Here is a 27,481-nt window from a genome sequence, read left to right as displayed (position 1 = left end):
TTTTTTGGTACAGTAGCTGGATTTTTTCAACTGATGAAACCAACCAGTTACTGGAACTTTGTAAAGACACAGGGTCCTACGATTTAGGAACAGAAAATTCTGGAGTAAGAAAGAACTTGAGTTGTCTACCTTCAGATTCCCAGCAGCGGTGAGCACGGACTTCACGGCTCTCATGCCGTAGTCATAGTGATGTTGCGAGGACAGTTGCTCTGAGCACAGGCGGTAGGTAGCCACGATTTTTACTGAGAGTGGCCGGGCTGTGACAAACCCACAGGAGTACAGGACTATTTCAGCAATCATGGCGTAGTCAGGCACCATCATTGCTACTGTCCGAAAGAGAGCCTGGAGGAGTGCAGAAAAGGTATTTTGGAAAAGACCATTGTAAGGCAACCCTACTGTGTATTTCCTAACGTGTTATGACTGTGTAGCTTTTCTGCAATAACTTTCGATTACAACATCCAGATCATATAGATAAAAACATTTTTAAAAAGGGGTTTTTTTTGTAATTGTTATATAATAAATATCATTAACTTCTGTATCACTGTTTTTCCTTACGTTATGCTTTGAGAACACTCACAAACATTCATGATACTTAGATTTTGGGTGAATTATTAAATCACATGCTGAGTATCACTTATGCTCTATTCTTCTTGGGAAGGGACAGGTTATAGGGAAGATATATTCAAGTCTGTTGGGATGTCCAAAAGCTCAGCTTTTCATCTGGGCTGGTGAGAAAATGCATTCTACTGGGAGACCAGGCTTCAAGCGAGGCTGTCTTGGAATCTGTTTAGTTGTAGTCTGCAGGCTAATCAGATAACTCCCAATAACAAGCCTATGTTAGATAAATAAGGTATTTTGAGATATTTTCAACCTTTTTGAATTTGTAGCCACCATGTCAGTCTTTAAGAAAATTTAAGTTTAGGGGCGCCTGGGTGGCTCAGTGGGTTAAGCCTCTGCCTTCGGCTCAGGTCATGATCTCGGGGTCCTGGGATCGAGCCCAGCATCAGGTTCTCTGCTCAGCAGGGAGCCTGCTTCCTCCTCTCTCTCTGCCTGCCTCTCTGCCTACTTGTGATCTCTCTCGCTGTCAAATAAATAAATAAAATCTTTAAAAAAAAAAAAAAGGAAAGAAAGAAAGAAAATTTAAGTTTAGAATGCTAGTATGTATCGGGGCCTACTTCAATAGCTCATACAGTAAGTCAGGACCTTTGTGTACTAAAGAGAAAAATGGCAATTTTTTTTTCAAAGTGGGCTCCATGCCCACTGTGGGGTTTGAGCTCCCAACCCCAAGACTGAGAGGCACACGCTGTAGTGACTGAGACAGCTAGGCATTCATAAAAAAAAAAAAAAAGGGTAATTTTGTTCAGATAGTTTGTAAATATCTTCTAGGAATTCATTGAGTTTCCTGAAACACAAGGCAAATAGGAAAAAAAGACATCTTGCCTAACTGATCTGTTATGATTATTCCAGGTTGAGAACAAATAAAAGACTGGCATTGAGCAAGAGCCTTCCAGTGTGTTATGTTAATTACTAACTAGAGGCTTAGGACTGCTCTTTCAGTATGGTGACCATTAAATAAAGAATAAAATGTTAAAAATATACAGCTTGAGCAAATAAACTGGGAAGAGAGAAGCTTAAGCAAGTGCTGGAAACCGCTACATACTTGAGGAAAAGAGAATGTAAGAGAATTACTATACAGATGGTACCTCTTTAAAAGGGAAGGTTCTCAACAACTATTTCTTTTCATGAATAAAAGAATGAATGAATGAGCTGGTCAGTCAGTGGGTCCCTGACTTGGTTCAGGTGGTGTGGTCTTTCTAGGACAATATTAACTGCTGTTAGTTTTGGGTGAACATCCAGGTCTGCGTGGTGTAGGTTTCCCCCTGACCACATCAGATATTTCACAAATTCCTATTCAGAGTGTCTCAGACACACTAGCAATATGGCCGTGGAACACCACAGAACAGACAAATCGTGGCCAAGAGAACAAAAATGGACAGTGGTAAAGACATTTCATGGGGTCATCATGATGTTCGTCTGCTCAGAATCACCCAATGGGAATCGATTTAACATGGATTTCCACTGATCACAGAGAAAAGCATCCCACTCAGAATATTTTTAGGTGAATATTCTAATTCAATGGTTCTCAGTATGTGAAAAATACTGATAGGATATGGTGTGAGAAATAATTTGTTAGTAATAGCAATATGTTTAAAGGTAATTTAGTGCTCTTAAAAAAATTAAGTTTGATTTTGGCTTAGCCAATGACGTACTTTCTTGAGTCTAAAAGAAGAGTATAGCTCAGGTATCTTACCAGGGCTTGAATAAATTGTGATACAGGTAATCAACACGAGCATTATCCCTGTAAAAAGCTATACACCAGGTTATTGACTTTGTGACATTAGAAGATCTAGAATATCTCCATTTCACCATGGCTTCTAACATGCAGCTATTCTGAAAAGTTTATCGAATACTGATTCTTCAGAATAGTTTTAATATTAAACACAGCATCTCTAATGTAGCAATGAGCTTCAGCAATTGCTCACTATGCAGATCTTATCTCGATGTATAGGATGTCAAAATGGGACTATTTCCATGAAAACATCGGTGTAGGGAGATGGCAGGACAGATACAACTGGGTCCGAGTTCCAAGGTTCTTGTAGATCAGGCCAAGAACTTTGAACTTTTTTCTGCAGGCAAAACAACAACAACAAAACACAATAGCTTCTTAAGTCTGGAAACTATAGGATTCGATTGCTTCGAAGACACCGGTAGGATTATAATGGGGAATTCACAGTAGCTTATTTTAGTAGGGAAGAGACTGGAGACAAGCGAGCTGCTGCAGTAAGACACACAGCGGAAGAATGAGGGGGAATGGAAGGAATGTGTGGCCTGGGACTACGGAAGAGCAGCGAGAATGATAAGGCTTTTGTACAACAGGATGCCTGGTTTTGGCGACAGGCTGAGTCACTGGTGAAGAGGAACGCCTCAAAGACGACTCTAAAGACATTCTCTGCATCTTAGTCAGTTGTTTGTTGTTTGTTTTTTGTGGGCTCCCCCCCCCCTTTAAGGAAGATCTGTTTCTTTCTTTTCAGACTAAGACATTTTTTCAGAACTGTTCGGTATTTCCATTTGTACTTGAAAACAGATGTTCTGTGGCTGCTCTAACCAAGAAGACTGCACAGTAGGAAGAACAACAAAGCTATGAGAAGTTGAGAGCAGCTTTTGGCCTGAAGGAGAAGATGCATCACCTAGAAAACCACTAGGTGGGTATTTTGACGCCATTTCAACATGCACAGCCCATAAGACTGTGACACATTCTGCATAGCGCATGAACGGACTCCGCTAACAATAGCTCCCGCTTATATGATTAGCTAGTCACAGGTTTTTGCCTTTACAAATACTATGTATTCAGAGTGAACTACTGAAGAAAAGAAAAATGTAGGCAAACAAAAAACTACTACAAAAATAGCTCCTCAAATGTAATTCGCAATGAAAACTGCAGAACGCTTCTTGGATAAAAGAGGATTTACCAGTTTTTATTTTTTAATCATACCTTCCTTCACTAAGGCAAAGTATTAAAACATCTCATCTAATACATAAAAGTGCATGGAATGGAAATACTGAAATGCATTGTAGCAATCAGTCGAATCAAAAGTGTCTTCAGTGGAAAAGAAAAATTCCTCAACTAGTCTAAGAAGCTGTCAGCCTAACATGGGAAGACCAGCTTCGAGTCGGAAGACTTGGCTTTGGATCTGCAGTTACCACTGCGTTATTCTTCAACATTGTTCTCCATGCTCTAGCCATAGATGCAAAAATATAAAATGCAATAAATAAAAAAAAAATGTCCAAGATACAGGGGAATGTCCTATTTCTCTCATAATCAAGTTCTTCTTCTTTTTTTTTTTAAGTGAAGAGTCTAGTCTATTCAATTAGCAAAGTGCTTTGCTTCTTTTATCAGGAAAAATAAATTAGTGTTGGGTATAAAGGTCAATTGAGAATTGATGTGGGCTGTGAATTATTTCAACCTCTGTTGGGAGGCTATTTCGCAACACAGCTCTTTGTCTTATGACCATATTTAAGGAAATATTTTAAAACAGACAAAAGTCTCAAGTAAAAACTGCCCATTGCAATATTATTTATGATGAAGGAAAACTAAAAGCAACCTAAGTGTCCAACAGTAATATGCAGTTCCGTAAATTTATTTACAGTTTGAATTATGTTTGTAACAATGGGAAAATTCTCATAATATTAACCTGAAACAACAACATTCACATCTTCTGGATTCTACCATTTAAAATTTGCCTTTTAAGAGATATTTAAAACTGCAGGATACAATATAGTAAGCAATAGAATGAGTATCTTTTTCAGTATTTCCTATATTTTCTAGTTTTCTGTAATTATCAGTCTTTAAATGTCAGTTTGGAAGTTGCATCCACTTTGCTCATTCACTTTTTAACGGTATTCAAAGCTTTTAAAAATGATTTTCAAGGGGCACCTGGATGGCTCAGGTAGTTAAGCATCTGACTTCAGCTCAGGTCATGATCTCAGTGTCCTGGGATCAAGCCCCAATGTCATGCTCCCAGCTCAGTGGGAGCCTGCTTCTCTCTCTTCCTCAAACCTCCCTCTGCTTGTGCTCTGTCTCTCTCTCTAATGAATAAATATAATCTTTAAAAAAGTAAAATTGTTTTCTGAAACAGTTTTCTAAAATACAATGTCCAAAACAAATATTTTGCATAAAATTCAAGGAGAGGGTATCCTTTCTTTTTACGTATTAACTTAGTATAGTACAGAAAGGAAACAGATGATCTAATTAGCCCTTCTGTACCTTCAGATTATCCGGCAGTTCTGATCGCCCAGCATATCCAGGGTTCATGGTTATAAAGACAGCACATGTAGGGTCAAGTTTTAACTCAGTTCCTTCGAACACTAGTATATCGACACCTGCATTAATACCTGTGGGTCATCAAGAATGAAATGACTTAGCAATTCCACACTTAAATGCAACTTGTGCCATCTGTCATCCTCCATATTTCTACTGTTCTGACATAATGCAAACACAAACCAGTCCATTACCTCTTTGGATAGTAAGAATTTGTTGAGCAACCACAGACAGTACTTCCAAATCAATTCTGTTAAACTCATCAAAGCAAGCCCAGGCTCCACAAGATAACAGTCCCTGGGAGAAAAGAGTAATGAAATTTTTCAATTTTATCTGATTAAATATTGCATTGAAATGTTGCATTTTCACCTGATATTTTCAAGGATTTAATATCCTATCAAGGAAATTGCTTATTCACCTTTATCTTTAAAGACAGCATATTATTATTATTTTTAGAAATCCATTATTCTACAGGAGTAAGGAGTTTGATCAATTGGAAAACTGTCCATTTGATCGATAGCTTTTAACTTTCTGTGTATCTTTTGACATTTAGATGTATACCCGTAATCTCAAAGTCTTTCTTGCTTTTTATATACAAGATGATTTTGTTTGCTTTTTCTATATGAACTTCATAGAGTAGATTGTAATAATTCTCTAAATAAGATGACGTCTGTTGCTAATGAGACTATTTTGTGGTCTGAGTCCCTTAATAGACAACTTACACAGTTTGAGGTCCTAGTTTGTACTTCTAACTCACAGCTACCCACAAATATGTGCCATTTGGGCATTAAAGAAAACTGGACCACCAAGCTTGAGTAGCTCAGCCAAATTCAAATTTACTTAAAAAAATCAATTCAATATTTATTGAATCTGCATTCTGTAGATTGTATGTGTGTATATATACACACACACGTGTGTGTGTGTGTGTGTGTGTGTGTTTCACTGAGTAGCTGGTATGTTTCAGGCATGATGCATGTATCTTTGATGCAAAGAAACTAAGACTGTATCACACTAGATGTTAAGTAATTAGTACAAGGCCACAGAGCTAATAGGGGCTGACCTTGGATTTGTACACAGTTCCATCTACTGACCACACCGAATTAAATGAAAATTCTGTCCATTTCAAAGAATAGCACATTTTTATTAGCTACTATGACTTTAATCTCTACATATAATAAGAGGATTAGAAACCACAGAAAACAAAAAATACTTATGAGTCACACATTCATATAGTTATCAGAATTTTGAGGTTCTTAATAGCAATTCCCATGTCTTTTTGATCCTGTACCCTATTATTCAGCATGATCCTCACACAAAGTATCTATATAACCAATATATACTTATCAGTAAGCAACTTTAATACTAAAAGTATATGCTGTATCAAGGAATTAAGAATATCATTCAAAAATTGAGTAGTACGTGCCAGACTTTTCTTAAATGTTTAGGAATATAATGGCTATTCAAACTAAACTATACAGAGACTCTTTTTGACTTACTATTCTTTCTTAAAAATCATGACAACAAGGTTGTATATCACTACAGAGTATGATTAAAATGGTCATTTGTCATTCAAATGTTTTCTTGATGTTATTATAATTTTGACTTTTAAAATCTTATCCTAATTGTTTCAGCATCACAAATATAGAGACTTTTTTTTTTTATATTCCCAATCTGTTATAAAATAACCTTGCCTATGCCAGCCAGGAACAGCTTACTGTATAGGGTAGGATTGGTATATGTATTTCTTGTTAGTTTGGATTTCTTTTTAAATGTTACCTTTTCTGAAGAAATTTTGGAAAATAATGACAGAATCTTAAAAAATCAGAATTACAGAATCTTTCAGAAAAACAGACATAAATAAACAGAACCTATAATCTCTAATGGGTAATTCTATGTTTAGCTGTTCCAACTAACATTTTAAAGAATAACAGCCAGTTAGCAACCAAGGGCTAAAATGACCAATGAGTCACAGCTTTATAGACAGGAATGTTACATTTTTAATTCTTCTTTTGCAATCTTACAGATGGGAATCTATAGAGTGGGAATCTGACTCAGTATAAGAAAAAAAAAAAAAAAAACCCAACAAGAATTTTAAGTTTGCAAGAAAAGATTAACTACAAAGTATCTATGAAAAGTAAATTACTGAATCATTAACTGGTTAATAATAAGAGCTACAGATTAAAGACTTTAGATTTCCCACAGTCTTTACATGATGTCGTGGTTCTCAAATTTTTAGCGGCCTCAACATACTGAAGGCACAGCCCTCCTTTCTATAAGTCATACTGACCCACAGCAGCAGGCACTGGAGACAGGAGTAGAGCTCCTTCTCCGGTAAGCTTGTGAAATAACCCCACTTCTCTGGAGAATAGAGATAGTGCTTATTTTACTTAACTTACAGTAAGTCTTTTACTTGCATGACATTCTGTTTCATTATAAATAACTTCCCTCTCTGAGCTGTTATTTTGTAAAGAAATGAGTCAATTCAAACCTTAAAGAATTTTCCTAAAGCCAGATAATCCAACCCATCAGAACAGTTGAAAACAACACATTGTTTGGCCACTGCTTTTGCTAAATCTTTGGTAGTTTCGGTCTTTCCAGTGCCAGCTGGCCCTTCAGGGGCTCCTCCAAGGTGCAGGTGGAGGGCTCCAAACAAGGTTCTGAAATAGAAGAAATAAGCAATCTTTATAAGATAATGTCATTTTTAATATATATTATGGAAAGAGGAGAAGTTTAAACTGAGAGCCAAATTTGCCACTTCCTCTTCAATAATTTCTTCCTTCCCATGAACCTCTGAGAATCTCTGACGGTGGCCTACTTTACCTGTTACTGTATTTCACTTCTGAAGCGCTGATTATAAAGGACAGAATCAGAGCAAGCACACTTGGAATTCAACGCTGATCCTGGTCAAAATGGGGAATTCTGCTGACGCCAAACCACCCCTCCCCGCAACTGCAAGCACTCAGAAATGCTCCACAAAAAAGTCCAAATAGTAACTTTTGAAATACCAGCCATTTCAAAAGCATGAAAGAGAAATCACCAGTGAAGAGGGAATGCAAAGCCATTGGTAATTGAGTGCTAAAGCTAGACAGGCGCGTGTTGTTTTGGGATCTGCATACAAACACACGCAAGTGTATTTACAACCACACGGAAACAGAAAAATTCTTTTTTTTCTTTTTTTTAGATTTATTTATTTGAGAGAGAGATCTAGCAAGGAGGCGCGGGGAGCAGAGAGAGACAGAGAAAGTCTTAAGCAGACTCCGTGTTGAGCTCAGAGGCTGACACGTGGCCCAGTCTCACAACCCTGTGATCAAGACCTGAACCAAAACCAAGAGTTGGATGCTTAACCAACGGTGCCATAGAGATGCCCCCAAACAGAAAAATTCTTATATTGAGTAAGGTGAAGAGCTGGAATGGATTCACGTATATAAACCCAAAAGCCTTGGAAAGCTGGTTTATCTCTAAATGGAAACTGAAATTACTCTAGCAGCCTACTCAAGAAAGACGAAGATCAACTACAGAGGAGACAGAGGAGACAGGAAGGGCACCCTTCATGGCGGCTTACAGAGGAGACAGGAAGCGCACCCTTCATGGCGGCTTACAGAGGAGACAGGAAGTGCACCCTTCATGGCGGCTTACAGAGGAGACAGGAAGTGCACCCTTCATGGCGGCTCCCAGTGGAAACCCTTCGTGGGGGTAGGGCCAAAATTTTCAGTATCCATGGGCACATGAACCCAAACTGAGAAATGAACACTGAAATGTTGTTTTGGACCAAAGAAAACTCTAAAGCTCTTTTAAGAGATAAATGTGACACTGCTCCACATGGACACCTCCACAGCTGAGAAAACAACCCTTTCCCAAAATGAGCTCATAAGTAAAACCACAGAGAGAGAGAGAGAGAGACATCAAAGTTAAGAGTCTGACTTGCAGTGGCAGATGGACAAAGGTGCGGGAGAATTACCATATACATGGTACTCGGGTTTCCTGATGGTTTATTTAATGAAATCTTAAACAAAAAGCAATAGACAGGGCCTACTGGGTGGTACTACTGGTTAAGGGTCCAACTCTCGGTTTTGGCTCAGATGTGGTCTCAGTGTCGTGAGATTGAGCCCCGCATCATGCTCTATACTCAACACAGAACCTGCTTGACTTCCCCCCACCTCCATCTGTTCCTCCCCCCCACCCACTTTCTCTTTCTCTAAAATAAATTTAAAAAGCAAGAGACGTAAGAAAATTGTGAGAAAAATCAGTTTCATAAAAGAGAAAACTTGAAATCTAGCAATAAAAAATACAGTTATTGGACTTTTTAGAAAGTTAACAGATTAAATGGCAGAGTAAACATAAAGAGCAGAATTATACACAAAATAAATAGGAGGAAATCACCCAGGAAGAGACCAAGATGGGATATCAGAAAAGCTGAGAGACAAAGAAAAAAAAAAGTGAACAGGAAAAAAGCAAAATCTAAAAAGCATTGGCTGTGGGGCACCTGGGTGGCTCAGCAGGTTAAACATTTGACTCAGTTTCAGCTCAGCTCATGATCTGAGGGTCCACGCACTGGGCATGGGAGACTGTTTAAGGTTCTCTCTCCCCATCTTCTCTACCCTCCTTCTCACTCCCTCCCCCACCCAAATAAAAAAGTAAAAATGAATGGCTGAGAATTTACCAGAATTGAAGAAAGATATGAACTGAAAAGTCTCAAGTGGGATACATAAAAACTCACCCACATATAGTTACATTACAGTGAACCTCAACAATAAAGAGGAAATCTTAAAAACCACGATAGAAAAAAATTACCTACAAAGGAATCGCAGTAACAGACAACTGAGCAGTACCAATGAACACCAGGAGAACAGTATCTCCAGGGACCTGAGGGGAAACTAGGTTCACTTACAGTTCTATAGCTAGCTATCTTATCATTTAATAAAAGAATGAAGACCATATTTCGTCTAAAAAGGCATTTTTAGACAAAGACTGTTAGAGCTCACTACTTGCAGAGCTTCGCTGAAACCATTACTAAAGGATATTGCCTAGTAAGAAGAAAAATGAAACCAGAAAGAAGGCAAAGGAAGAAGCAATGGTGAGTTAAGACAATGATAAAGTTTTGGTAAAAAATATAAATACCAGGTATAAGAAATGCATAACAGAATATAAATAGAGCAATCTATGCCAGATCATCTTATCTTACAGATAGGGACATTGGTCACCTAGCACCAGGCATACAGAAAGTGGCCAGGAAGCTTGTAAAAGAGAGGTCAAGATTAAAGATCTTTGGAAAGAGCTGTTAGTGTGTTGTTTATTTCCGGTCCCTCTGTAGAGAAGAATGCGCTTGCCCCTCTCCCAAACTACCTGAGGGGCTTTAGAGAACTCTTCAGAAACCTTGGCTCACTGACCGACCCCTGGAGTTTGTGTAACACAGGAACGGCGAGTGCAATTATGACTTAAAATATTTCAAGTCAAGAGAATGTCTATAGCTATTCCTGAGGGCAGAGCTGGGGAAAACAGTGACAGTAAGAGAGATGTAGTCATACTACTGGCAAAATAAATGTGTATTTATCAACTGACCAGCTCTAGATCCCACCAGAAGGAAGCTAGATTTGGGTCATGTTGAATGGGACTCTGTGGAGGAGGCCCACCTAACACCAGAGAAGACACCAAGGTGAGTGTCTGTGTGTAGCTGACCTCAGAGAGAGGCTGAAGCAAGTCATCAGCACCCACCAGAGAAGGTATTTTCCACAGGTGACTGGTAGCGGGGTGGGGTGGGGAGGATTTCCAAAGAACCAACATAAATGGCACATCTAAGCTTGTGTCTTCATCGAGGACACTAAACAGCCAAGAGATAGTTTCCACACAAGACACTTGTCACCCATGAAACCACCTCTCCCTTTGCTTCTCCCCTCCTCCGTCAACCCCAAGACTGGAGGAGCCACGGGTGAGCTATGGAGGGATGAATGCAAAGGACAGGGATAAAACTGACAAAAGAAGAAAAAAACTGACGAAAGATTGACCACACTTGCCTCCCCGGATAAAGGTCTTGGGCTTGTGTCAAGCTCAAGCTGGGAGAGAAGGGGAATTTCAAAGTGGATGAAAGATGTTGGCTTTGATGTTAGACCTAAATGGACTTCGACCATCTGAAAAAAATAACACTTTAATTTCGTTCTTGAGACAACTTGGAATATGGGAAATGCAAACTTGGATTAAAGTTGTTAAAGCCCTTTTATTGTTCAGAAGCATAATAGAAAAAAATTTCAGTGTAAATACTCATGAGTTACCTAATGGAGATATCCAGAAAGCATGAAGCACAAGTTTACAGGGGAGACCTTGGCTGGAGATACAGACTTGTGGATCTTCAGAATGTAGGCTATTAAAGCCTGCAAGTGGACTTGAACGTTTGGGAAACTATGAATCATGAGACAAACCACCACATGAAAACAGAAATCTAGAAAATTCCGTGTTTCAGGGGAAACAGCAGTCTGCCTCAAAGGATCCAAAACAAAGAGAAAGTTTCAAGAATAAAGATGAAATGCACAATGTGAATAACAATAGCAATATTGGGCAATACTTATCTCCAGAGCTAAGAGGAAAAAGCCAGCAGAGAAAGAGAAATTGAAGATCAAGTTGAGAAACATATTAAGAGCCTAGGAAAAGGGGTGCCAGGGTGGCTCAGTGGGTTAAGCCTCTGCCTTTGGCTCAGGTCATGATCCCAGGATCCTGAGATCGAGCCCCACATCGGGCTCTCTGCTCACCAGGGAGCCTGCTTCCTCCTCTCTGTCTGCCTGCCTCTCTGCCTACTTGTGATCTCTGTCTGTCAAATAAATAAATAAAATCTTTAAAAAAAAAAATAAAAGAGTCTAGGAAAAGATAACATAGGATACATTTGCCAAGTGGAAGATAATCTTTTTCTTTTAAAGATTTAGTGGTCTAAGGGTGAAATTTATTTCCAATAGACCCTTAAATTAGTGAGTTTACCTGTAACATCGATCAGTGAGCGGAGTAATAACCAGTCGAGGGGAATTACCCAGATACTCATATCCATACCGTAAGCCAGCATTGATCATCTTTGTTTCTAAATTATTCTCCTAGGAGAAATCAGAGAAAATGAAGTTAATTTAAATAACAACATTTTAAGTAATATGAAATCGCAAGCTCCTTAACAAATAACTGTCAAGTTAGAAACAACATCTTTAAAATTCACTTTTCAGAGGGAGCTGGGTGACTCAGTCAGTTAAGCGTCTGCCTTTGGCTCAGGTCATGATCCCCGAGTCCTGGGATGTGGCCGGGGTCAGGCTCCCTGCTCGGCTTCTCCCGCTCCCTCTGCCCCTCCCCCCACCCAATGCTCTCGCTCTCTCACATGAATAAATAAAAAATCCTTTAAAAATTCCAATCAGACATCATTAATTCAGTAGAAGAATTGAATATCTAATCTCCTTGGATAAATCTGAAGTCACTGGCTTCAACTTTTTCCATAGGTATCTGTGGAAAATATATTTGTTCCTTTTCTCTCCTGTATTTTCTTTTCTTTTTACTTGCTTGTGCTTTTTAAATTAAGGTATAATTGACATATAACTTTAATTTCAACTGTAAACATAATTACCGAATATTCATGTATATTATAAAATAATCACAGTAGGTCTAGGTGAGATCTATCATCACATGTAAGTACAGTTTTCTTATAAGAATTTTAAGATTTACTCTTAGCAACTTTAAAAACGCAATATGGTATTATTAACTATAGTCAACATACAGCGTGTTACGCGCCCACGACTTATTCATGTCTAGAAGTTTGCAATTTTTGATTCCCTTCCCCCATTTCTCCCACCTTCCCACTCTCAGCCTCTGGAAACCACCAATCTGCGCACCATATCTGTGGGCTTGGTTTGTTTTAAATTGCACATTTGAGATCATATTGTCTTTGTCTGACTCATTTCACTTAGTGTAATGTCCTCAAGGTCAATCCATATTGCTGCAAATGGCAAGATTTCATTTTTAACAGCTGAATAATATCCCATTTCCATATATACCACATGTTCTTTTTTTCAAATATTTTATTTATTTATTTATTTGACAGACAGAGATGACAAGTAGGCAGAGAGGCAGGCAGAGAGAGAGGAGGAAGCAGGCTCCCTGCTGAGCAGAGAGCCCGACGCAGGGCTCGATCCCAGGACCCCGGGATCATGACCAGCCCCGAGTCGAGGGCAGAGGCTCTAACCCACTGAGCCACCCAGGCGCTCCTCTACCACATGTTCTTTACTCATTTGCCTGTCAGTGGACATTCAGGCTGTTGCTATATCTTACTGGAAATCTCGCTGCAGTAAACGTGGGCATGCACATACCTTTCCGGGTGTTTTTGTTTTCTTCAGGTAATACCCAGAAGTGGAACTGTTGGCTATAGGACAGTTCCGTTTTTTATTTTTTGAGGAGACTCCATCGTGTTTTCCACAGTGGCTGCACAAGTCACATTCCCAGCAGCCCTGCACAACGGCTCTTTCTCCCACATCCTTACCAGTGTTTGTTATCTTTTGTCTTTTGATAAAGCTCCTTCTGAGAGCTGCGATAGGCTCTCTCGCGGTGGCTTCCATTTTCATCTCCCTGACGGTGAGCGATGCTGAGCCTCTTTTAGTGAACCTGTTAACTGTCTGTATGTCTTCTCTGGAATAATGTCGATTCAGCTCCTTTGATCGTTTTCAAAACAGGTACTTTGTGTTTTTGTTATTGAGTTGTAGGAGTTATTTATATATTTTAGAGGTTAACCACTTCTCAGATGCAATTTGCAAGTATTTTCTTCTGTTCAGGAAGCTGTCTTTCATCTTGTTTCCGGTTTCCTTTGCTGGGTGACACCTTTAGTCTGATGTAGTCCCACTTGTTTGTTTTGCTTTTGTTACCAGATCAAAAAAAAAAAAAAAAAAATCATTGCCAAGACTGAATTAAGGGGCTTAACATCTGTTTTTTTCTAGGAGTTTTATGATTTCAGGGCTTACATTCCTGTCTTTCATCCATTTTGAGTTCACTGTTGTGTATGATGTGCGACAGTGGCCCAGTTTCAGGATCTCCTACGTGGCTGCTCAGTTTTCCCAACACTATGATTGAAGAGACGTTTCTTTCGCCATTGTATATTTTTGGCTCCTTTGTCATAAATTATTTGAAATATAGGCCTAAGTGTACTTCTGGGCTCTCTGTTCTGTTCCATTGACCCATGTGCCAATACCATTCTGTTTTGATTACTGTGGCTTTGTAATATAATTTGAAATCAGGGAGCCTGATGTCTCCAGCTTTGCTGTTCTTTTTCAAGACTGCTTTGGCTCTGGTACCTTTTATGGCTGCACACAAATTTTAGGACTGTTTTATTTCTGTGCAAAATGCCTTTGGAATTTTGACAGGGATTGCATTGAATCTGTAGATGGCTTTGAGTAGTAGGAACCTTTTAACAACATTAATTTTCCAATCCACAAGAACAAAATATCTTCCCATTTATTTGTGTCTTCTTCGATTTCCTTCACCAACATCTTAGAGTTTTCAGTGTGTGAGTCTTTCACCACCTTGGTTAAGTTTGTTTTTAGGTATTTTATTCTTTTTGATATAAGTGGGGATTTAAAAAAAATTCTCTGATAGTTCATTGTTCTCCTATATTTATTAATTAGTTGTTCGATTCATTTTCACTTCAGAGTGGATATTATATTATTGCCATTTTACAGGTAAGAAAATGGATACTTACAGACAGTAAGTAACTTGCTGTAAAGGAAGGGTCTGGCATTTAAAATTGCTTGCAGGGAGCTCTTCTCCACTACCTCTCCTGTGGTTTTCCGGGGTCTGGTCCTGACCTTTTCTCCTCCCACTCCATACCTTTAAGCCTTTCACAGACGTGAATCTGCTCAGATTTTTCCCCCCGACACAGGGTGAATTTTTGAGTCCGGGTCTCCAGACGTCCTCAGCAGCTGGCCCCACCTTGTCCGCTGTGCTAACTGTTCTACTCCTCCTGCCTTCCCAGTCGTGACCACTGTCACCACCCCTCCAGGTGTTCGGATAGAGCCTTCTTTCCCGATCGTGTTTACAGTTCCTTCAGTTGATCAGCAAGAGGAAACGTATTGTGATTAAATCACAATAAAAGTCTGATTTTTTAATATTCTTTAGATATATCAAAAAAATCTAAAAATGCAATTTTAAACTGCCCAGTTCTGATATTTTACAGATTCAGCAAACATAATGACTCATTTAAAATGAGTAATTTTTTAATAATCACTCAGTTTGTGTGTGTGTCTCTATGTATATGTATTTATACATTTGAGTATGGATTTGGGTATAGATAAAGATACAGTTTTTTGTACAGATGATACACAGTCTTTGGCTGCCTTAATCTTTAGTCTGGAGAATGCTTGTGTGGATATAGTCAGCCATCAGCAAAAAATCCTGTATTACTGACACTATGCCCCATGTGAGGAAGCAAGCACAAATGAAAAAGCTATGAGCTGGAATTGTCGCGCAATAACATTCAGTGATATCACTTACTTGCCAATAGTACCTAAGCTGACTTAACCACTCGAAGTCAGATTCATCACTAACTTTTTTTTTCACAAGTGTCGTGAGGACATCTCTAGCATGGACATCCAGCACCACCAGGGCTCCCAGAGTAACACGGTTCTGCTTGGACAATTTGCCACGGACCAAAGTCACAATATCATCAATTTGCATGTTACATTTTTCCAAGTATTGCTCAAGAGCCTGAAAGAAAATGAGATATAATTATCGTAATCAGAATTTTTCTGAACAAAAAACATTTTGAGCTAGTCTGAATAAGGTATTTCTGTACATTTTTCCCCATTATGACCTAATTTAAAAATAATTTGTTTTTCTTGCTAGGAAAGCATTAGCTGAACAAGGACAGTCTGGCCAGATGCAGTGGACGCACGTGGTTTGTGTTACTCTTCCGCCCTCCCAGGTCTATTTCCTCTGCGGTCCGCTCCGCGGTCCCGGGGAGCTGTCCATCACCTTGCCCCACTGCGGGGCCACAAGGCGTGGGAGGAGGCGTGACCCAACCTGAGCCAATCAGCGCTCTTCCCAGCACCGGCTGTCCAGGCCCAGGGTGGGAAACAGCGCTTCTCGCTACATTTGGAGGGCCCTGAGAATGCCTGTCTGAAGCCACTGCCAGCCTTCATCCCCAGTGCCGAAAAGCCCGCCAGAGACTGGCAGAGCGGAAGGATGTAGGAAGAGAAGCTTCAGCAGCACCAGTGCCCCGAGACCCCGGACTCCAGCGGCCTTGTGGTCCACCAGGCCTCCAGGACTGCTGGGTAAGCTTGCTGAGCCGGTGAGCAACGCTAGTTCTGACAGCCAGCCTTGCGCTAGTTCTGACAACCAGCCTTGCTTTGGGACCTCTTTTTTGGTGGGGGTAAACCGAATCAGTAAGTCAGAAAAGAGAAGAGGGTCTATAATGACAATCAAGTTGGAGTCAGTGAGAACCGCTACGCTTAAGGGAAGGGTCAGGAGGCCCCAGCAGGCTGCTGTGGTTGCGTCCTCCACTCCAATAACATTTAACAAACACGGGGCCCAAGGCGTGCATCGCAGTCCTTCAGGACCAGGTAATTGGTCCTGGGAAGCATTTCCAAGGACCAAGGAAGCCTTTCCAAGAATAAGAAAAAGTTTAAAGGACCGGCAAACAGCAAACTGTTTCTCTAAGGGGCACTTTCCTTAGTCCTTGAATGATTCTATCTTTATTCTTAAGAAGGTAATTTTTTCAAAAGTTTGGTGCTTGAACACTGTTGCCATCATATTATTTACCTGATCGATTGCTATTAATTCTCTTCCTACGCAGTGAAACGTAAACTTCTGTCCCACCTATGTTTCAGTAGATGTAAGTGTTTAAATTCTTGGAATCAATTAGTGAATTTAAGTATGTTGAACATATAAATTAGTAAGAACCAATTTGATTCTAAGAACCTAAGCCACACCATTGGGCACATCTTAGTTTTCTCATCAGTAAAAGTGAGGATCATGTGAACCTTACTGGTTCTTACAGCCTATAATTCAACACAAAACATAAAATAAAAATTTAATGTTTAGACCTGACAGTACAAATTATATGTCCATAAGAATTTATTACTACACACAGGAGCAGAATGTTTTCTCCTATACTAGGAAACCAGATTTAGAATGAAAATTTAACTTCAAACTGTGATAAACTGAGTTCTTTAGGAACAATATTATATGAATCAATGATAATTTAGATTAGAGAGATAGGGAAAACAATCATGATATTGATAGCATTTCTGTTACATTTTCTTCTTTGTGAACCATTCTGCACAGGGAGTGAGCAGATGAATCTAAAGGTAACTACTATTACATTCTGCCAAAATAAACCCTATCTGAAATCAAATATTTTTATCAAACCTAGATCCTTCTACATATGCAATGATACAATGACTCAAAATCACACAGTATTTGCCATATCCTGAGCTCGGTGATAGCAGCAATTCTTTCATTCATTTTACAGTCCCTCTCATGCCTCATGCAGACTGGTTCCACAATCACCATTCACTGCGTAAAGAAATCAGACAGGTCCTTTGGGAGCATGACGGTGTGACACATAGGGCTTCTGTAACATCAAGCTCCAGACAACTTGGGATGTTTGCGGGAAGTGGAAGTATCCAGTGCCCCAAGAGGCTGCCAAGAGTCTCGAGCTCCACCAAAGTCATCAGTTTCAAATATGAACCGCACATTAATTAGGGGAAAAATGATCAACACATACAATCCTAGAACATATGCTAGCCTCCCATGATAAAACTACATGTTAAATTTTTAAAACACCAGCAGGGCTATAGAATACTAAAACGTGAGCCTTTCATGTTGCTGCTACAGAACTTGAAGGGCCTAAACACGGATGAAAGACAAGCAGGCACAAGGTGCGCAGATCGCGATCAAAGGCTTCATGAAACAGGGGAGTCGCAAGCAGATGACTAGGAATTAATTTTTTAGGACACATACAAAGCTTAATTTCATATCATGAACCTTAGCTATGAAAGCACCATAAAATGCAACAGAAGAGGGCAGTCTTGTGAGCAGCAAACAGAGGTGTAACTTGCTAAGAACTTTTGAGTCTGCGACACTGAATCACCCTCAAGTAGCACAGGTTCTCATCTCCCTTTCTCTGCGAACAACTCCATATTTGCATCATGTGACATGAGCAGAGAAGAACTGAATAGACTGATAAATGAGTCAGTAAATAACCCAATCTCTGCTATAAACAAAACAAAACTCCTCTTTGTATCTTCATGCAATGTGATAAGAATTACGGCAGATCGCTTTGAGTAGAGGACATGTGGTCATGGGAGTGACCTGAACTACGTGTCCCTCGAGATTCAAATTCTGCTTGGGAGAGAACTGGAAGCTTGAAAAAGGTATCATTTACATTTAATGCTGGACATCAACTCCTGCCTTTTGCAGGTTGCTTAGAGTGAGACCAAATAAAAACATGGACTTGACAGAGGAGTAGAGGTTTGATAAATACCACATTTAAACGGAAGAAATTTGGAAGATGCCTACAAATTTGTCTAATCTGCTCACATTTACTTCTTTGTTCCCTGCAGACTATGTCCCCACAGTGGCTAGTGATAAAGTTAGTATCGTGATTTGGAGAGCTGACCAGCAAGCAAGGAGGGAGACCCAGGAATCTCCACGTTGCCCCGGTAGCCTGCATTGGTGAGAGAGGAAACCCTCTGTGTGGGGAGGTTGACAAGTGGTAGCTTAAAAGTAAAGAGAGAAAATGAATTCTCTAGACTCACTGAACAAAAAGAAAAATACATACGGTGCTTGAAGCCAAGAGCCCACAAGTAACTCCAAGAGCTTACTGCTGTGAGGGAAACCCCTGTTCCCCAATGGCCTGTGTTCCATGAAGACAGACTTTTTCTGGGAAAACCCTGATTTCCCCTCTGCCCTTATTCCTTTCTACAGGATAGAAATAAATGACTTGTTGCTAAGTTTGACAGAACTAAGCATGTGTCACACAGCTCCTTCCTCTATGGGGTCTGCCTGGTTACAGAGATATTAGTTTCTCTCAAACCTTAACACTATCAGCATTCAACAGTACCTTAGAGCTAAAGACAATAATACCAAACTCCATGTCAAAAATATATTTAAATTCCATGATTTTAAACAAAAGATCTATGACTACTACATTCCAGTTGTCATCAGACATTGCATCTGTCAACTTGATATCATTTCTCAAGGACAGGAATGTTGTGCTAATTGTGGTTTCTGTTATTAAATACTAACAGAAATCCAGTTAATATTACTAAATTAGGATAACTAATATATTACAATATTTAAAACTAAGAATAACTCAAAATATTCAAAAATCAATAGATTAAGAATAAAAATGAAAACAGTCAAAATTATTCAACCAATATTTTGTCTTCATAGGGTGGTTTTACTCAAAGCAGAAAAGAGAATTACATTATTTTTCCTCCTCATCTTTCTGAGTTTAGGAAGTGTCTTACTTCTATTACCATTCTATTTTTAAAGGTACAAAAACGTACCGGATTGAGGCTCAAGTACCCTTGATGTTTTAAGAGGACTGTCTTTACTTGGTTTTTTATAATTAGTGTATTCTGGCAATAGTAGTAGTTGAAAAAATGCTGAAAAACCTGGGGGTAATAAAGCTTACCTCTTGTCCTGTTGCAATAGCTGTTTGTACTTCCATCGTCCAAAAGGTTTGAGATACACAGAGTACGGTCTGTCCTGGCCAATCTCTCACCCAGTTAATTCGCATATCTTGTGTATAGGCGAGCATTGCAGCTCTGATTACCTAATTGGTAAGAAAAATGCAAAGGATCATTTTACAGTTTACTTGAGTGAGCTAAACAATGAACAGCTGACCTCCTAAACAGACTAACTCATACTGTTCAACTTTTTACATCTTAGTCAATTACAAGGACTCAAAGCAGTGGTTAGACAATTTAAATTCAAGTTTATCCATATACCTGTGACCGAAAAAATACATTACATAGCACTTTATTTTGTTGATACGTGATCAATCTATGTGCACCATATTACATCAAATATTCATTTGACGAGATGTAGCCACAGATATCTTAGATGCTTTTGGATTGATTAAGCACAAGCAGTTTTATTTTGAAATATAAATTTAAGTCATTCCAAATGAGATCTGTCAAATCCATCAAATAGATAATAATTTTCTTTGAACTGCATCAGATCCCCATTCAGCCATGGGCTGATGAACACACGCACACTGAGGCAAACCACACAATTCCTCTCAAGTTCGTTCCGTGTTTCCAGACCTCACTTCTTAATCTGTAGTTGGATGCCCGAGGTGATGATGACCAGCTCAGGTGTATAATTCATTTATGGAGAGCTAAGTACTAAGAAAGCCAAGAAGTCTTACTTATGCTCTTTGCTGCATGTTTTATGTCAAATTCATGTACTTCTCCTCCATATGTTTTCAGTGGACTGACATATCCACTTTTTCCACCAGGCGTATTGAGAAACATTCTAATCGTTTCTGTGTATCGACCAAAAATAGTAATGTTGCCTGTGGGGTGAAACCCACCTTCATGCTTGATTTCAGAGAAAACTGTCAAAATTAGATTTTTCTGAGAAATACATAAAGGATGTATGAACCGTTCTGGATTTCTAGTCTAGCAAGATATTTATGGAGCTGAACAGAGATGAAGGGCAGTGTTGCTGTGGATAACAAAGAAAGTTTCAAAGGCTAGAAGGAGCCACAGAAAGGGGATGGGAGGCGCGCGGAGAATGGAAGGTGCTGTGCAGAAATGGCAAGGAGGGGTAAACACACGTTCTAGAATGGAAGTACCATAGGTAGATGGGAAGTGTGGAAAGAACAAGAGGAAGGCATTAAAATCTAAATCACAACTTCTACATAGTTGGATGAGGAGAAATATGATTGTGAAAAGTTGTACAATATTGTGTGTAAGATGTATTTATTTGCGCCATATAAAATATATGTATATATACATATATGAATTTATATATTTTTTGGAAATAACATACACATGATAATCTAGTAAAATAAAGGGGCAAACATGCCAAGAACGTGACTTTTTAAATTAAAGTGACCCCAAATTCACTTAATTTAAGCATGCTTGAAAGAATGCAAATACATACAGTAAAACATAGTAACACACATATCTCTCTTTGTGGTACTTTATGCTGCAGTTGAGTAACATATTTCAGTAACACAAACTTATACATACACATTTAGGGATGATACTTCCTACATAATTCCTTTCTATCCCTCTAAACGCTCTGGAATAGCAACCAAAATAACTTTCCTAAGCGCTTTGATAAAAAAATTTAAAATAATAGTTGTAATAGTATTAGGCCTAAAAAATGAGTTATCACTGTGCACATCAATTAACAAACCATATAACCAAGACTGCTGGGTCGTGCTCAAAGTGGAATTCATCTACATTGCTTACAGCTGCGTGTACGGGAATCTTATTTATCAACATGTATCAAGGCCTATGAAGTCTCATCTCTTTGACTTAGTGGTCCCACAAATAAGAAGTTATCATAAGAAACAATTCAATCAAAGAAGCCAGTTGTATCCACGTGGATATTTAATGCACAATAGGGAGAAATGACTTTATATCTACTTAAAAACTATTATGCAGGCAGATATTAAAACTATACTTAAGAAGAGAAAGAAGCACTTAGACACATGATATCCACTGAACACTTAGATTCTTTTTTTTTTTTTTTTTAAGAATTTGCTTCGCTTCTTTTATTTATTTGACAGAGATCACAAGTAGGCAGAGAGGTAGAGAGAGAGGAGGAAGCAGGCTCCCCGTGGAGGAGAGAGCCCAATGTGGGGCTCGATCCCAGGACCCTGGGACCATGACCTGAGCTAAAGGCAGAGGCTTTAACCCACTGAGCCACCCAGGTGCCCCTGAACACTTAGATTCTAATGAATTTTTTCAATAATGTGTGAGAGAATCTGAAAAATCAGTGAAAACTGTTGTTAAGACATCATACCATATTTCGTTCTCATTCCTGCTCTCAAGATTCCCAACTCAATCATGATTTTTATTCTCGCTGAAGAACTTGAATGCTAAGTCCACATTACAGGGAAAGAATGAATTTAAGTGCTCGACTAATCTATATTTCTTGCCATGACTTGAAATTTTCTACTAATAAAAATAATTATAAATGACTGAGTTGTTGTTTTATGAGACATGGAAAATATGAAGTGACTGTTAAAGAAAGTATTTGTGATTTTCTAACATTTTGGTACATATTTTGTATATATACAGGACAAAAAGATTCACTATAGAAACATACATGCAGGGAGACTGATGTGGAACTATAGAGAGATGCATTCAAGGCAAGACTAAACATAGACTTTATACACCAAGGTGTGTTGGATTAATAATGAAAGAACCAGCATGTGGTTGCAAGAAATAATGGAACTTATGGCTAACAACTAAGTTTTCTGTATTTTCAATGGTATTTTATCCCACTTTTCAAGTGAATTGCCATGAAATTAATTTCATAGACCATATCTCTGTCTTTAAGTTATCCATTACAATTGAACTGGCAATTCACGACTCAATTTCTGTCTAAAAAAAAAAAAAAAAAAACAAAACAGCGCATTTATTAGTGATACACTTTTTACATAATCTCTACCAAAATGGGGCTCAAATCCAGGTCTCTGAGAGCCAGAGTCACATGCTTTGCCAACTGAGACGCAGGTTCCCCCAATGATACATTAATATTCCACATCTTTACTGGAAATAGTGATAAACACAGCGAAGTACCTTGTGGATGGATTTAATCATGACTCTCTCCAGCTCCACTAACCATTTCTCCACCTGGCCTCTGGCTTTGGCCGTTGAAATGGTCTCTGTGAGCTCCACAACCTCTCCTTCACTACTCTTCATGTGAGTGATGTCTAAAGTTTCTGTAAATTCTACTTTTGCAATTCCTTCAAAACATTTCTTCAAGTGAGGTTGCACCCTGTCGGGGGAAAAATGTTTAAGAGAATTAATCAAATTAAAGCAATTCCTTATCTGTCAGTGTTCTTTGTGTATCAATCTTCATTCACAACGTATAAATGTGCATTATGTGTTAGGCCCCTATTCGATGCTGTCAGAGATGAAACACTGAGGGGGAACAAAAGACATGATCCCTGCCTGTATGGATTACACAGTCCAGTAGGAGGTCATCATTAATTGAATAATCACAAAAAGATCTGCTAAACTATAATTATAATAAGAGCTACAGAGGAGACACCGTGAGGCTTTGTTTCCAACACAATGAATTAAAAGTTGTTAAAAGTAACGTAAGGAGCAAACCCGTCTTAACTAACAGATAACACACTAATTGGAAGAATCTTCAAATGCACAAAACTAACTTTTTCAACTGGGATCTTCATAGACTACTTACAAATTGTGAACTAGGTTTAGCACTTTACATGCTTCACAGTTTGCTAAATCAACTGCTTTGAAGGTTTTCAACTATAGTCATTGTAATAGAGATGGGAAGGGCTAAAGTCCTCATTTTTTGGCATGTTACCAGTAACCAGTTGCAGTCAATAGGCAATAAAGAGGCATAAAAATACAGATGGAAATCTGAGCCTAAATTAATCTTTTTGTCTGGATTACTTATCTCCGACTTGGAAGGCACAAGGCACAAAACTAACGAATTTAATAAATATCCGTTCAGTTCCTGCTATAGACTAAATATACACATTCTTCTAAGGAATTGAGAATCAGCATTGGGGGAAAAAAAGTAAAAAATCTCTGCCATCACAGAGCTTATATTCTGCTAGGAGAAATCAGACAGTAAACAAGTAAGTACATTACCGAGTTTGCCAGATTATAAAAAGTAAGCTGAAGGAAAAGAGGGCAGAGGAGATAGTCCGGGCAAGGCGGCTGGGAAGGCCGGCACGGTTGCCATTTTAAATTCAGTGTCAGGGGAAGCCTTCCTGAGGGGCAGACATTTGAGCACGTTTCCACAAAAATCTACGGGAGGTAAAAGAATTCATGGATATTGAGATAAAGAGTATCTTATGCAAAGAGGACAGTACGCCGAGAGAGGAGGCTGCCTCCTCTCTTATAGTGGAATTGGAAGGACTGTAACAGAATGAACAAGAAAACTAGTGGGAGATACCCAGGAAGGATAATGCGGGACCCCCTGTGTGGGTCACTGCAAGCCTCTAGAAGAGTGAAGTGTTCTGAAAAACCTGTAAGAGAAAATAAAGTATGAAATCCTCCCCAACTTGTATCACATGTGGAAAAATATCCCTCAATGATATTATGTTTGTAATAATTACACTGGTTACTGATAACATTTAGAATATTCTTGAACATAATTATATACATTTAGATTTTACCTTATTTTAAAAATTAATTTAAACAGATAAACACATAGCCATGTGTTTACATATATTACATTTATATATATTACACATGGCCATGTATAATATGAGTTACTTACCTAGTGGGATCTTTAGTCTCAGACAGTATCTCAAGAAGTTCATCATTAGACAAGAAAAAGAATCTGGGGAAGAAGAGACGTTTCTTTTCCAAATATTCATTAAGTCCTTTAAGAATGAGTTCCAAAAGTTCATTTGATTTTTTCAGCCTTTCCAGCATTCTCTCAATAGTTACAACTTGTAGAACATGTTTGTCCTAAAAATGAAAAACACCCAACTCAAAAATATTAGGTACCAGCTTTCTTTGTATTCATATTACACAACTAGGAGATTACATGTTTTTAATTGAACAAAGGTTAACCGAAATTTAAAGCGAATATTTTTTTAAAATAGTCCTGCATAATCTAGGTCTAACTAGCCTCTTAAATTAGTAAGAGTCATGTTGACTTGAACCATAACAATAATGCTCGTTTCTCATTCTAAGTTGGAAAGCGTGAGAAGCAGAAAATGAGTATGAAAGAGAGGAGAGAAGACAAGAGGGGAAGGGGGCAGGGGGGGCAGGGGGGGCAGGGAGGAAGTTAGAAGGAGGGTGAGCGGGAGGGCAAGCACCCCCAGCAGGCCTGGGGCAAGAACAGCGAACTCACAGGAAGGATGATGGGAGAAACGACTGTAGGACTTGTGTTGGCCTTTTACTCTTGGAGAAGAAGCATTTAAAAAATGATAAATCATCATCATTTCAGATGTTATTATTATCAGTAATAAAACAATACAAACCCTGTTTTACAACTATAGATAAAACTGTAAGCGTTTGGGGGTGAAGAAAGGAGTTTCTGATAAAAATCTTACACTACGGTGAAATGTATTTGGCACGAAACAGTAATACTGCCCGCTGAAGCACTCAAGTTCCAGGTATGGTCTTCCTGAACTCTCCGGAAGCCAAGACTGCTCTACTGTGAAGGCCTGGATTTCTGAACACTTCGTCACAGAAAAGTACCACTGTGAGCTGTTTGGTTTAACATTATTCAAACATGGTCAAGTTTTTAAAAGAGTTTCTTTTATGCCGTGGGACACAAGATGAGACTTCTAACCAAGAGGTAGTCTTAAGAATTGATATATTTTTTTTTAATATTTTATTTATTTATTTTACAGAGATCACAAGTAGGCAGAGAGGCAGGCAGAGAGAGAGAGAGGAGGAAGCAGGCTCCCGCTGAGCAGAGAGCCCAATGCGGGGCTTGATCTCAGGTCCCTGAGATCATGACCTGAGCTGAAGGCAGAGGCTTTAACCCACTGAGCCACCCAGGCGCCCCAAGAATTGATATTTTTAAAAAGTAAATAATTTCTTGATTTATAAAACATCCATATAAAATAACCACTGGGTTTATGAAAATCTTTAGAAACAGATTTTTAAAATATAATCTAGATATCATTGAAATAAAATTCTTTTTACTTCTTTTGATGTCATCTAGGTCTAGTCTTGGTCTTTTAACTCCAAGCTCAGTGATCACCACTGACACCAACGACAAATAAGAAAAGTTCTTTTCTAAGTAAGCACCAATATGTTAGGAAGAGGTGCTAAAACACATTGGAAATACCAGGCCAAATAATAGTGAGAAGATACTAGTATATTTATTAATATATGTAACAGGGCATTGTAGAAAATTTCTAGATGTTAAGAGAATGTTGTTAAAAAATTAAACATGGAATTTCAAGATTACTGATTTAGCTTACTTGTGGCACTCAGCCATGACTAAGAGATCAAAAATGTCAGCTGTAAATTGTTCTATACAGAAATTTTATACTTCTGCATCACTCTCTAAAATGTTTTTGTTAATGTACTTGGAATGTGGCTAAAAAGGGAAGATACATGTTCCTGCTTGTTTTGATTTTTATTTGATTTGATTTTGATTTTTTATTTTATTTTTTTAAAGATTTTATTTATTTATTAGACAGAGATCACAAGTAGGCAGAGAGGCAGGGAGAGAGAGGGGGGGAAGCAGGCTCTCTGCTGAGCAGGGTGAGATCCCAGGACCCTGAGATCATGATCTGAGCTGAAAGCAGAGGCTTTAACCCACTGAGCCACCCAGGTGTCCCTTGGTTTGTTTGTTTGTTTGTTTGTTTGTTTTTCAGCGTAACAGTATTCATTGTTTTTGCACCACACCCAGTGCTCCATGCAATCGGTGCCCTCTCTAATACCCACCACCTGGTTCCCCCAATCTCCCACCCCCCACCCCTTCAAAACGCTCAGATTGTTTTTCAGAGTCTATAGTCTCTCATGGTTCACCTCCCCTTCCAATTTCCCTCAACTCCCTTCTCCTCTCTAACTCCCCGGTGCCCCTTGTTTTGAATTTTAACAGTGTAACTTGGAAACACAGCAATTTAATCAAATAATATAATTATCATTAATACCTGTTTTCTCAATAAAACAGGTTCCTATGAAATATATAACAGATCATTCTATTCTCTTTAAAGAGATAATTTTAAAACGACATTTTCTTTCCTAACAGTTTTATGTTTAAACAGCATTTTTAAAAAACGCATGTAAAAAGAAGCATGACAAAGACTCAGATCATAATTTAAATGTGCAATTCATCCAATCAAGAAAGCATAGAGGAGTACTCTGGTACTCCTAAAAACGAAAACCAAAATGATGTTCTCAGAGTGCCACCTTCTGGTAACATGTGCCTTTCCTTGTTGGAAACAAAACAAAACAAACAAAGAGCTGAACAGTTGCTAGTAAATGTGAAAAACTCCTCTCACAAATTAACAACATTTGTTTCATTCTCAGCCAAAGACCTTATTGCAATATTGCTATCTTGGATCTTAGGTTTGAAAGCTAAAGAAAAATTCCACTATTTAAAACAACAGGTCATATTTCTTTCCCCAAATCTTACAATTACAGAAGAAATACCTCTGGAAGCACTTAACGTTTAAGTAAAAAATTTTTATTGGATTCCTGAGGTCAAACCTACTTAGATTAGCTCAATGAGAAAAAACCGTGGGAGCTCTGTATGAGCAATGGCAATAATCTCTGCACCTTTGTGTGTGGACTTCAAAAATAATCAGCTCATGACTGGAAACTAAAGAACCTTCACTTCCTTCCTGTGAGAAGGGGACCATAACAAAGGTTGCATCAGCTGAAGGACAGCGCAGACCTGGTTCCTACATCCCAAGGCTACTTATCAGCTGTGTGGCCTTGGGTGACTTACCTC

The 27,481-nt window shown here is 38.7% G+C and overlaps 1 protein-coding gene and 1 long non-coding RNA gene across 2 annotated transcripts in view; one reads left to right on the top strand and one right to left on the bottom strand.

The window, feature by feature from the left end:
* DNAH7 (dynein axonemal heavy chain 7) overlaps nt 1–27,481 on the bottom strand; it is a 263,533-nt gene that overhangs the window by 150,976 nt on the left and 85,076 nt on the right. The window contains exons 20-28 of the mRNA XM_059168545.1: nt 24,335–24,528; nt 22,654–22,852; nt 19,524–19,664; nt 15,377–15,589; nt 11,843–11,952; nt 7,368–7,536; nt 5,074–5,176; nt 4,826–4,953; nt 130–342 (exon numbers count right to left, since the gene is read on the bottom strand). Coding sequence (XP_059024528.1) covers nt 130–342; nt 4,826–4,953; nt 5,074–5,176; nt 7,368–7,536; nt 11,843–11,952; nt 15,377–15,589; nt 19,524–19,664; nt 22,654–22,852; nt 24,335–24,528 — 1,470 coding nt within the window. The remainder of the gene's footprint in view (nt 1–129; nt 343–4,825; nt 4,954–5,073; nt 5,177–7,367; nt 7,537–11,842; nt 11,953–15,376; nt 15,590–19,523; nt 19,665–22,653; nt 22,853–24,334; nt 24,529–27,481) is intronic.
* LOC131827639 (uncharacterized) lies at nt 2,951–18,819 on the top strand. Its single transcript, XR_009352095.1, has 4 exons — nt 2,951–3,020; nt 3,146–3,263; nt 15,728–16,155; nt 18,448–18,819. It is a non-coding gene; the product is annotated as an uncharacterized LOC131827639 (long non-coding RNA).

Source organism: Mustela lutreola, chromosome 3 (genome assembly GCF_030435805.1).
Source record: "Mustela lutreola isolate mMusLut2 chromosome 3, mMusLut2.pri, whole genome shotgun sequence".
Classification (NCBI taxonomy): Eukaryota; Metazoa; Chordata; class Mammalia; order Carnivora; family Mustelidae; genus Mustela; species Mustela lutreola.
This window is presented reverse-complemented; position numbering and strand designations above follow the sequence as displayed.